The following is a 13,378-nucleotide window of genomic DNA, read 5'->3' on the forward strand; positions in this document are numbered from 1 at the left end:
TGGTCTTCAAAACTAAGTGAAAACTAATAGTAAATGACTCTTGTTCACTGGTACAGGAGCAAAAAGAAAAAATAAACTGATCACTTCAAAAACCTAAACTGACACAAGGGTTTCTAAATGTATTCCTAAAGCAAGTAGTAATACAGGGAGTGCAGAATTATTAGGCAAGTTGTATTTTTGAGGAATAATGTTATTATTGAACAACAACCATGTTCTCAATGAACCCAAAAAACTCATTAATATCAAAGCTGAATGTTTTTGGAAGTAGTTTCTAGTTTGTTTTTAGTTTTAGCTATTTTAGGGGGATATCTGTGTGTGCAGGTGACTATTACTGTGCATAATTATTAGGCAACTTAACAAAAAACAAATATATACCCATTTCAATTATTTATTTTTACCAGTGAAACCAATATAACATCTCCACATTCACAAATATACATTTCTGACATTCAAAAACAAAACAAAAACAAATCAGCGACCAATATAGCCACCTTTCTTTGCAAGGACACTCAAAAGCCTGCCATCCATGGATTCTGTCAGTGTTTTGATCTGTTCACCATCAACATTGCGTGCAGCAGCAACCACAGCCTCCCAGACACTGTTCAGAGAGGTGTACTGTTTTCCCTCCTTGTAAATCTCACATTTGATGATGGACCACAGGTTCTCAATGGGGTTCAGATCAGGTGAACAAGGTGGCCATGTCATTAGTTTTTCTTCTTTTATACCCTTTTTTGCCAGCCACGCTGTGGAGTACTTGGACGCGTGTGATGGAGCATTGTCCTGCATGAAAATCATGTTTTTCTTGAAGGATGCAGACTTCTTCCTGTACCACTGCTTGAAGAAGGTGTCTTCCAGAAACTGGCAGTAGGACTGGGAGTTGAGCTTGACTCCATCCTCAACCCGAAAAGGCCCCACAAGCTCATCTTTGATGATACCAGCCCAAACCAGTACTCCACCTCCACCTTGCTGGCGTCTGAGTCGGACTGGAGCTCTCTGCCCTTTACCAATCCAGCCACGGGCCCATCCATCTGGCCCATCAAGACTCACTCTCATTTCATCAGTCCATAAAACCTTAGAAAAATCAGTCTTGAGATATTTCTTGGCCCAGTCTTGACGTTTCAGCTTGTGTGTCTTGTTCAGTGGTGGTCGTCTTTCAGCCTTTCTTACCTTGGCCATGTCTCTGAGTATTGCACACCTTGTGCTTTTGGGCACTCCAGTGATGTTGCAGCTCTGAAATATGGCCAAACTGGTGGCAAGTGGCATCTTGGCAGCTGCACGCTTGACTTTTCTCAGTTCATGGGCAGTTATTTGGCGCCTTGGTTTTTCCACACGCTTCTTGCGACCCTGTTGACTATTTTGAATGAAACGCTTGATTGTTCGATGATCACGCTTCAGAAGCTTTGCAATTTTGACACTGCTGCATCCCTCTGCAAGATATCTCACTATTTTTGACTTTTCTGAGCCTCTCAAGTCCTTCTTTTGACCCATTTTGCCAAAGGAAAGGACGTTGCCTAATAATTATGCACACCTGATATAGGGTGTTGATGTCATTAGACCACACCCCTTCTCATTACAGAGATGCACATCACCTAATATGCTTAATTGGTAGTAGGCTTTCGAGCCTATACAGCTTGGAGTAAGACAACATGCATGAAGAGGATGATGTGGACAAAATACTCATTTGCCTAATAATTCTGCACTCCCTGTATGTGCTTTAATCAGTGTGTAACCTTTAAAGCTGGATTTTGTGTGTGTGTGTGTGTGTGTGTGTGTGTGTGTGTGTGTGTGTGTGTGTGTGTGTGTGTGTGTGTGTGTGTGTGCGTGTGCGTGTTTTGCACCTGTAGCATTTTCTAATCTTGATCCACATCACAACACTACAAACACTCTCACCGTCTATTTTTTGCTAAATTATTCATTGGCATAGGTCCCTACCTCTCTTGTCCTTGTGTGACACGAGCTCTAAACAAGCAGTGTGATGAATAAAAACTTCACTTTGATGAATAGGAATCTAACACAAATCAGAGAGCGGTCTCATCTCATCCTCAGACTGAATAGCGAGTGGCTGCCGCCTCTATTCTTTTGAACTCGTCGAGTTTTCTGCACAAACGCCCATAAGAGCGAGAGCCTTCTTATGCTCCCACCAGAACAACTGAGCTTAATTTCATAGAGGTGAAAGTTTTAGCCTCAGAAGAGTTCTCAACTTTTGGTTCTTGGGCACATGCTGCCCTATTTTCCTCCTTTTTTCTTGCTGTAAGCTGTAACATTTAGATAGGATTAAGTAGAACCACATAACTGACCAAAGGCTGCTGAATGATTTATACAAGCCTTACAGCCCAAATACTGAATCACATGTGTTCTAAGTCCCTCAAGTCATTTTTCTTCACAGAGTGTCTAATTACAATTAGCTACTATTAACTAAAAGTGACAGTGTTCTTCACATTGTGCCACTTGACATTGGGCTGATTGGTATTTGATTATTTTGCCTTAAAATAAAAACCATCTGAAATATTGTGGAGATATAGCTCATCTTATTTTAGATCAGCTATATCTTTCTATATATTTTCTTAACCCATAGCTATATAAACTAGATAAACTCAAGTGCTGTATGTATAGAGATTAATGGCTCCATTTGGTTGAATTGCTATGCTGAAAGGATTGAACAGAAACGATTGCAGTGTAGGTGCTGACTCATCCTGTTGCTGTACACTAACCTATTTCTGCAATAGAAATAGGTTCATGTACACTCAACGGCCACTTTGTACATCTGTTCATCTGCTTTGAAATGCAAATATAAAACCAGCCAATTGCATGCCAGCAACTCAGTGCATTTAGGCATGTAGACATGGTCAACACAAACTGCTGAATTGCAACTCGAGCATCATAATGAAAAATAAGGTGATTTAAGTGACTTTGAATCTGCCACGCTTGTTGGTGCCTGACGGGCTGGTCTGAGTATTTCAGAAACTGATGATGTACTGAAAGCATAGCTAGTGTGTGCAGAGAATGGTCCGGAAAAGAGAAAATATCCAGTGAGCACAGAATTTGCCTTGTTGATTCCAGAGGTCAGCTGACAGTTGCCAAACTGGTTCAACCTGAAAGGAAGACAACAGTAACCCAAATAACTACTCATTACAACCACAACCCTCACCCACCTCAAATTTCTTTATGGTTTTTTTTTTTTTTTTTTGGATCAAGACTTTCTTGTAATTTCTTTTTAAAGTGGTCTTGACCAATCAGCCTGTCCAAAGTGTACCCCGCCTCTCACTCTATGGTAGCTGGGTTATGCTCCACACACCCCCGTGACCCTGAATTGGATTAACAGAAGAGGATGGATGGACAGATAGATGGATGATTCTCAAACAGCTGTTGTTTGTGCAAAAATATGGCATATCTCAGCATGGTGTGCAGTGAGTTCTTAAAAAATTGAAGAAGCTGGACAACTAGAGGGCAAGAGAGGAAGTGGCAGACTTAAAAATCTATCTACAGGAGATGAACAGCATCTGAAAGTCCTTAAGAACTAGGACAAATCCATCAAAGACGTGACACCGAACATGAGAGAGGTGGCTCAAGTGCGATATGTGTAGATCATTAAGAAAATTCATTATGATGATGTAAAGTAGATTTAATCAAACTAAACAGAACAGCAATAGGATTAAATATGTAAAACGGTGAAAACTGAATTTGGTTCCTATTCAAATAAAATACACTTGCCAAGTTGAGGTTGTAATATTAAATATATAAGGAGTTTTACAAATGCAAAATTCAACTTTAGGTTGAAAAACCCCTAATGAGCAAACATCTTTAAAACCACTGATCATACAAACATTTTTATAATTTTACTGTCATGTGTGGAAAGAAGGAGATTGGTAGTTATGTAGAGGCAATAATATTACACATAGTTCTGACACTTCTTGATTTTATTGGAATTTGAATGTTTGTAGGTCTTAAAGCAACGTTTAAAAACATTCAGTATGACTTTTTTAAATGGTGCAGGAACTCTGAACTTAAATGTGCTGTTTTGCGCCCACTCATAACTCCAGAGTTATAAGCAAGTACTTTTTTCCAAAACTGATATTACAAACTTCTTGTTACTTTTTTAATGATGAGAGAAAATACATATAAAGTGTAATATTGATCAAAGTGGAAACACTACCAACACTCCCTCCACCCGTATCTCTCTCTCTCTCTCTCTGTGTGGAAACTGCTTCTTTCTCTCCTCCCTCCCATTCTGTGCTCTCTCTCTCTTTCTCTCTCTGCCTGCTCTCCAGAGAGGTTGTTCAGTCAGACAGATGTAACACAGCGGTGGAAGCCTGAGCTGAGCTGGCAGGCTGCAGGGGCCATACCAGCGGCAGCACCTCCGAATTGGGGGGGGGGGGGGAACGGCAGAGCAGAGACGGCACTGGCAGAGGAGATAAAACAGGACTTGCAGTTGTAGTTCCAGCGGTTGCAGCGGAGTTATCGAGTAAACTTTGCCTCAGGATATGGGTGTGTTGATCCGAGCGCTCATCGCTCTGTGAATTTAACATGGACACTGACACCAGCAATCATCCAGAGGCACAGGATGGTAAGTGGGAGGAAAAAAGATGAGAAATGATGGAAGTGATACTTTAAGTGGAAAAAAGAAAGAAAGTTGAGGCACATATGTAAAAGAGAGTTCGGTCACTTGCTTTTCCTGTCAGCTTTCTGTTATGACTAGGCTTTTCGCTTGGCTCTTGAGCTGTTGACTAGGGCTTCAGTGGTCAGTGATGAATGGGACTCCAGTCTATTCTTCTGAGTGAGGGGGTTAAGGGGTGAAGGGCGTTACATAGCAATGTGATGAAATGGGCTGCCTGCTAAAGACGCTACTTGTCTCAGCAGGATTTGCTTTTGGCTTTGTTGTATGTGAGCAAGTTCAAACCTCTGTGCTGTGCTGATTCTCTCTGGGATTTGCCTTCAGTTGTTGACTGCATTTTGGTATGAGCTTCATGCAGCTGGAAGCTCTCTTCTCGGTCTTTGAATAGAATAATTAAACGTGGAATATGTGAGGTCCGTGGGTGGACCAGTTAATTTTTTTTGGTGTTTTTTTTTTTTTATCTCAAATGCACCGAGATATTTCAATCTGAATATTTGAAGGCTGTATAGTGGTTGTACCATGTGGGTGTTTGTGTTAAAAACACAGAGCAGCAGGAACAAATGAAAGCAGGAGACAGAGGGAAAGAGAAGGGGGGGCAGAAAGAGAAAGAGTTATGTACACAAATAAATCCAGGGGGATCGAAACGGCACTGTAGGCCACTCTTTCTCTCTCTTCCCCCTCATTTTCCACTGCCTTTTCTTCCACCACTCCAAAATGTTAGAGCCTAAACTAGATAGTTAAAAAGAAAAGGGAGAAGGAAAAAAATTGGTGTGTTATTAACTGGGCCAGAAAAGACGATGTTTTGTCTTCATGACCAACGGGGAAGGACTCTGCTGTGCTGCTGATGAAGAATGCGGTTAACAGAATGAGTCAACAGAGAGCATATTTCCAAGAGACCATAGTTTCCCTTTGCCAGCATCTAAGCCACATTGCTTTATGCACTGGGCTGTCTGCCACGACAGAGAAGGAAAAGACAAAGAAAAGGGGGAAAGAAAACCGTTAGATGAAACTTTGGCATTTTCATCCATCCCTTGAGACGCAAAACTTCTGGTAAAAGTTGAACCGAAATAAGCGCGAACACTGAGCTCTATCTTGAGATAAAACGCCAGCTTCATTGCTCTAACATCAACTGTCTCCTCTCAACCGCACTCTCCTCACATTCCTTTCAAAAGGTTTAATATACAAGGAAAAGTTGGTGTAGGAAAGGCAATAATCTGATATCGTCCAATTACATTCTCACTTCAGGCTTGCAAGCTACAGGAAGAATTCACACTTCCCGAGGTTTGCAGGCTTCAGTTCATCTGTCATGCACACACACTTTCACGCACACAACAAGTCTAAGAGTAGTGTATTTATACAGTATAAGCTTATTATTTACATGTTGTACCCACTGCATTACGTATTTTACATTTAAAGTAGATGTAGAGTCCTTGTCTGCAACTGGCTGATTGTTATGGGACTGATCTGTGACTGAATCTACCTGTTTCCCATTTCTGTTGGCAGAAAGCAGAGAAATGCTGATGCTATTGTTGAGCTCGAAGAGTTTTCTTCTTCTTCGGCCATGTTCTCTTAATAATGCACACACTTGGTGGTTGATTACTTTTCCCGTTTCTTTTATTGTTAACAACACAGGAGGGGAAAACCATACATTACTTCAGCAGTTCGCGCTTCAGAACAATAGGAACAGGAAGTGAAGTAATCTATAATCACCAAAATAAAATCCTTTTCAAAATAAAATGACAATCAGAAAACTTCTTTCACAACATAAAATAAATTAATATATTTACTCATGAGAACACAAATCTAACACCCCCCCTTGTTCTCATGCTGCTAGCCCATAGCATCTTATGCATTTCCAAAGAACCATTTTTGAAACTTTCTGAGTCTCACTCTTGTAACTGGTTTTGTTAGTATGTCTGCAGCCATTTCTTCTGATGGACAGTGTTCAATGCAGATTTTCCTTTCATTTACCGCTTCACGAATGAAGTGATATTTCACATCAATATGCTTTGACCTCTGTCTGTTCACTGGGTTTTTACTCAACGCAATGGCCCCTTGGTTGTCCCCAAACAGTTTAGTACATGTGTACCTTTTTCTGTCCATGCCGTTTAACAGTTGGGTTAAGTACATGCTTTCCTGAGTAGTGGTTGCAAGACCAATGTATTCAGCTTCACATGTTGAGAGTGCCACTGTAGGCTGTTTCTTTGTTTTCCAAGATATTACTGGTCCCTCTTTAGTAAGTGCAAAACAGTAGCCTGTTGTACTGCGTCTGTCTTTTACAGAGGATGCCCAGTCAGAGTCACTGTAAGCAATTAAATCTAGATTCTCACTGCTTTTCTTAAAGATCAGTTCAAAGTCATTTGTGCCTTTTAGGTATCTGAGGACTTGTTTTGCCATTACTAAGTTCTCTCTCGTGGGTTGAGCTAGTGTTTGAGATAGTCTGCTAACAACCCAGCTTATATCTGGTCTCGTACACGTCATGGCATATATCAAACTGCCCACTATTTCTCTGTACTCTCTTGAGTTAACAGTCTCATTTGCATCACTTCCTCCACATGTAGTAGTGTCCGTTTTTAGTTCACACGGTGTGGATCTGGGTTTGCATTCAGACATCCCAAAGCGTTCCAACATTCTTTGAATGTACCTCTTCTGATTCATCCTGATTTCATTCTCTTTTTGTATAAACTGTATCCCAAGAAAACTGGATATTTTCCCCAGGTCTTTCATGTTAAACTTTGACCTCATTGTTTCTTTGAATGTGTTTAACAAGTTAGTATTGCTAGCCGCAATGATCAAGTCATCTACCCAGATGATAACGAGTAGAGTTTCATGTCCAATGTCCTTTCTGTATACACAGTGATCAGAAAGGTTTCTTTCAAAGTCATTTTGTTCAAGGTAGTCATTCAAGAGTTTGTACCAGTTTCTACCTGATTGTTTTAACCCGTAAAGGGATTTCTTTAATTTGTACACCAAGTTTTCTCCTGACTCTGTTTGCTCAAAACCTTCTGGTTGTTCCATGTATATTTCTTCCTCAATGGGAGCATGCAAATATGCAGTTTTAACATCCATTTGGTGGATAATAAGATCATTCTGGACTGCTATTTGCATTAGGGTTCGCACAGATGTCATGTTTGCTGTTGGTGCAAATGTCTCTTGGTAATCTATTCCTTGTGTCTGGTTGTAACCTTTTGCTACAAACCTGGCTTTGAATATTTGTCCTTGTTCATTTTCTTTGAGGGCGTAGACCCATTTTCCTCCAATGGTATTTCTACCAGTAGGTAAAGTAGTCAGTTCGAATGTGTCATTCTCCTTCAGAGAGTTGATTTCTTCTGTCATTGCCTGTTTCCACCTTGGTGCCTCTGGTGACATCAGCGCCTCTTTATAGGTTTGGGGGATTCCACAGGTTGCTCTGTAACAATAATCAACACTTACAGGGGTTTCATTTGCTAAATCTTTGCAGTTAGATGTGTAATCCTCTAAATATTTAGGAGGTTTCCTTTCTCTGTTAGGATAGCGCTCAGTTTGGTTTTGCTCATCACCCTCATTTCTTTCTATGTCAGGGTTTGGTTCATTTGTGTTGGTTTCCTCTTCTCTAGGAGGTATGTTCTCTGCTGCATTTTCATTTTGTTGTTCTGTACTTTCTTTTAAAGGCACTACATGTTCATAAGTCTGAATTTCTGTGTCATATTCATCAGTCTGTGTTTGTTGTTCAACAGTGTTCTTCTTGATAAATCTCACGAGTCTGTGTTTTGACACTTTTCCTGTGTGAGGGTTATAGACCAGGTATGCTGGGCTATTTTTACTATAACCCACAAATATCCCTTTTTCACATCTGGGATCAAGTTTCTTGTGATCATGTATGTATGCATAACAGTCTGACCCAAATATCCACAGTTTTGAGAGATCTGGTCTTTTCCCTGTTAACATCTGATACGGTGTACTTTTAGTCCTGTTACTGTAGCATCTGTTGCGGGTGTGTGCTGCATTTTGGATGGCGTAAGGCCATAATTCTTTTGGCAGCTCTTTTTCTAGTAAAAGACACCTCCCCATTTCAAAGAGAGTTCTCCATTGCCTCTCAGCTGTGCCATTCTGATGGGGAGAATATGGCGCAGATGTCTCATGCTTTATACCCTTTTCCCTTAAAAGAGACTGGAAGGAACTGCTTGTGAACTCGGTGCCATTATCCGATCTAATGCACTTAACACTGCCGTATGGTGCACAGTCAGCTAGAAACTTTGCTGTGGCCTCTGTGGTGTCACTTTTCTGTTTTAGAAAGTAAACTGACACTGCCCCTGAAAAATCATCTGTAAATAATATAGCGTATTTATGACCACTTTGGCCACTAGGTTCAATGGGGCCCGCTAGATCAGTGTGCACCAACTGTAATGGGTCACTCGCTTTTGGGTCGCTTTGTCTGTTTCTGTTGTTAGTGAATTTCCCTTCTGTACACACATTACAATCTAACATGCCACTGCCTGTGATTTTCATGCCATCTACAACATCGGGTAGCTTTAACACATCACTAACATTACAATGTCCTAAAATTTCGTGCCATGTTTTCACATCACAAGCCAGATTAACAGTGTCACAGGACATCATGTCATTGTATGATGTTTCATTGTTTACCGTTTTCAAATAGTAGAGTCTGTTGTATTCTTCGATGGAGAAGACTGTCCCATCTTTGTTCACCAGTTCATTCTGTCCCTTCTTGAAGATCACCTGTGCTCCATAGTTTGTAGCTGCCTTCACTGAAAATATGCTCTGAGGGTAGGATGGGATGAACAGGGCGTCTCTCAGTGTGATGGTGGTACAGTGTCCTTGTATGTCCCGTAGAGAGACGTTGGCATCTCCCCTCTTGAGTGCGACGTTGTTTGTCCTGGATCCATCAGCGAGCTCCATGTAGTGTTTCTCAGGATCAAAAGTCTCATCAAACTTTATGAACTTGTTCTTCTCTGTAATGATGTGTGAAGTAGCACCACAGTCCACCATTAGTCCTTCTCTTATTATGTCAGTAGGCAGAAGTCTTTGACTAACTTTAAATACAAAAGTCTGCTCTTCTTTCTTGTCCTCTTGTTTTACAACAGTTAGTTTCGCATCATCTCTGTATTTGGTTTTTCTTCTACATGTCTCATCACTGTGTGTCGAGCTTCTATGGTAGCTACACCACTTAGGTGTTCCCTTTTGGCGACAATCTTTTACAAAATGTCCTCGGTTTCCGCATCCATGGCAGGTGATTGATGTTAAATCAACCTTCATCACATTATCCGCTTTTACTTTGTTGTCGAATTTCTCGGTTTCCTCATAACTTCGTAGGTTGCTTTTGAACTGTGTGAATGTTAAATCTTCACTGCTTTGAGTTGTGTGAATAGCAAATGGCTTGTAAGCTTCAGGAAGCCCCTTTAGAATCATAGCGATAATAAGTCCATCACTGATGACTTCTTTTGCATTTCTTAGGGAGGTCACTGCTTTTTCAGCCCGGATAATATAATCTGTCACTGTCTCATCTGGTTTCTTCTGTAAAGACGTCAGCTCTGTGTACAGTGCGATGATTCTGGGCTTGCCTTTACTATCGTAGTGGTCACGTAGTATTTTTAAAGCTTTTCTTCCGTCGTCAGTCGCATCTCTCATTACCAGTGAAAGGCTTTTATCATCAAGAAACTGTATCAGTTCAGCGTAGCATTCAGCGTTCTTCTCTGCATCTGGGTTAGTGGCTGATAATATAGTGTCCTTTAGACCAATGATCCGCATGTGGCCGAGAAACTTTGCCTCCCAAAGTTCGTAACTGTTTTCGTCTCCGTTGAACACTAACCTCTGCCATCTTCCTCCTGTTGTGTCACGCCTGGGCCCATAACCTGTTGAGCTCGAAGAGTTTTCTTCTTCTTCGGCCATGTTCTCTTAATAATGCACACACTTGGTGGTTGATTACTTTTCCCGTTTCTTTTATTGTTAACAACACAGGAGGGGAAAACCATACATTACTTCAGCAGTTCGCGCTTCGGAACAATAGGAACAGGAAGTGAAGTAATCTATAATCACCAAAATAAAATCCTTTTCAAAATAAAATGACAATCAGAAAACTTCTTTCACAACATAAAATAAATTAATATATTTACTCATGAGAACACAAATCTAACAGCTATGTATTACTTTATGAAATAGCACTGGGTGGAAGTGGGACTGCTACCAGACAAGCTAATAAAAAGAGATCAATAGTCAGACCTATTACTGTTATATACATATATATGAAAAAATGCAACTCTTTTTTTTCCATGGATTTCATATTTGTAGTTTCATCCCGTGCTTAAATTTACCCCAGTAAAGTTTTTGACCTTTTCAGCACTAAAGAAACCACTCTCACTCTCAGCAGATGCTCCCCAGAGTTTCCATGTCGTTGCTTTGTCTCTGCCACCAGCTTATACTGAAGTCAGTATATACTTATTTCTTTTCAGGTGCCTTATATATCGGTCATGTTGAAAGTAAGTCTATGTATCCATCCTGTGACATGCCAGCACTGCAGAAGTGCACATAGCCAAAGGGCTGTCACTTTCCTGTGTCCCTGTGTATTTATCTTCTACCAAGGGCAGCTGTCATAAAGGAGAGTAGCTTTTTAAATATAGACAAAAAACACATTTATCTGTCATGATATGATGGAATAAGTCATAATACTGCTCCCGATCAGGTCGGCACATCTTTTAATTATAACACAATGTAAAGCAAATGAGTATAAAGCAGCCTTGCCGTTTTAGGCATCCAAATAAATACATGCACTGTGCTAGTTTATAGCAGGGGCATGCGGTGAGGAGTGGAGGTCTCAGGAAGGGAAGTAAAGAGAGAGAGAGTCCTTATCCATGGCCTTCATTGACATGTAAATAGGTCTGCATGTTTTGTCCTAGATGAGAAAGGTTGAACGCCTGCTCATGTACTGGAGGACAAAATACAGCTTTAACCTGTCTCACATTAGACGGGGAGACTGGACCAGCTGAGCTTTTTGATATTCCTGAAAAACAGTGGGCTTTCTCTTTGTTTTCCATTTTGACCCCATAGTCTGACTAACATTCTAAATATACCATCCAGAGCTGTGGTTTTATGGTTTAAAGTGCTGTGGGCTTTGTCATTAAAAATGCTTGGCTTTTAATAAAAGATTTATTCTTACTCCTATTGTCATGTGCTTAAACCTCGCTAGTAGACTGGAGCTGGGTGATACAGCAGGAGCAAATTTAGGAACTGGGCTGTCAGCTTAACACTTGTAATCTGGTTTTAATAAATGAGACACTATCTTGAAAAAAGGCCAAAAACTGGTGGAAAGACAATATGCAGTCATTCTGTCCCACTTCCCAAAAGGGCTGTGTCAAAGTTTCAAGGACTCAGATTTAAGGTTGTGGGTAACGCTGTCCCAGAACACCGGACTTGCAGTAAACCTGCAGAGCTGTCACATAATTTTTCTCATGTGAATGATGAGAAAGTGGAGCTAGTGACTGAAACCTGACTGGAGAAAATGATCAAAAGGAGGTAATTTAATTGAAAAATGTTGATGACTGCGGTGAAGTAAATTTTTTCTTGACGAGAGTTTGGGGTTTGGCGGGTGTTTTTGGTGGTGGTGGGTTCGCACCTTTAGAGTCATCATGGTATTGCACTTTAATCGACTTTCTCTTTGGTTTCACTGAACTAAACCAATGGCAGCTTCTACTTTTAAATTCAGTTACTGTTGTGAACTAATTGAGTCTGATATAGCAAACTCATTTGAGCACAGTTGCTAATTGAAAAATCCAACAGTTATGGAAAAACATCTGCAATTTGTCATTTTCTTTTTCAGCTCTTGATGATTGTATATAACTAAATGATACACTTCAAGTGGGATCCTCTGGGGAATTTTATCACTGGAAATGCCACTACCCACACTATACAGACCTTATGTGACTTCATATTAAATTCAGTTCAACTGAATTGTATTCATATAGCACCACATCAAAACCAAAGTCACCTCAAGGTGCTTTATATTGTAAGGTAAAGACCCGACAATAATACAAAAAAAACCCCAACAATCAGACGACCCCCTATGAGCTAACACTTGGAGACAGTGGGAAGGAAAAACTCACTTTTAACGGGAAGAAACCTCCAGCAGAACCAGGCTTAGGGAGGGGCAGCCGTCTGCTGCAACCATGTGCTTCACATAGTTGTAGCAGACTTGAGACAAGCTATGTTTTTTCTAAACCTCAACTTTGACTGCTGTGGTTGTCCTTGTGCTTTATATGTTTCTCATGCTTATGCAGTAATGCCAAATAATATCATTGTATCTCACACGCTTCATCTGTGAGGCCTGGTAGAGATCATAATCTCACCCGCTGTTTTTGTGAAATTCGGTTGTGAAGCCTCAAGCCATTTTCTTACCCCTCCCTTAACGCTCCCAATTCAAGGGAGAGTTAGTTGTCAACATGTGTCCATTGTGAAAGGAGTACAATACGAGTCAATGAGTCAGTGAAGCTCACTTCACAACCAGAAGTCTTTTTGCAACCATTAGGTATGCCCTTTTATGCTGCCTATATTAGGTAATAGCATTCTTTACCACCAACTTCTGCCTCGCTGATTCCATCCCACCAGTAGGGAATGATAATATTGTGACATAAATGATTAATTTTTATTACTTAATGATTATTAGAAGATTAAAAAAATCGCATTTCTATATGGTACAAAAATACAAATTACATCATAATAGCAAATAAATAATTAATAATTAAACAATAATAACATTAAGAAGAAGAAGAATAT

General features: G+C 40.3%; 1 protein-coding gene across 1 annotated transcript in view; it reads left to right on the forward strand.

Annotated features, from left to right (window-relative positions):
* Positions 1–4,417: 4,417 nt before the first annotated feature.
* Positions 4,418–13,378, forward strand: part of LOC146629228 (disabled homolog 2-interacting protein-like) — a 173,372-nt gene continuing 164,411 nt past the window's right edge. The window contains exon 1 of the mRNA XM_085359925.1: positions 4,418–4,564. Coding sequence (XP_085216051.1) covers positions 4,525–4,564 — 40 coding nt within the window. The 5' untranslated portion in view covers positions 4,418–4,524. The remainder of the gene's footprint in view (positions 4,565–13,378) is intronic.

This window comes from Diplotaxodon limnothrissa, linkage group LG7 (assembly GCF_057381915.1).
Source record: "Diplotaxodon limnothrissa isolate DT_005_m linkage group LG7, D_limnothrissa_male_GT1.1, whole genome shotgun sequence".
Classification (NCBI taxonomy): domain Eukaryota; kingdom Metazoa; phylum Chordata; class Actinopteri; order Cichliformes; family Cichlidae; genus Diplotaxodon; species Diplotaxodon limnothrissa.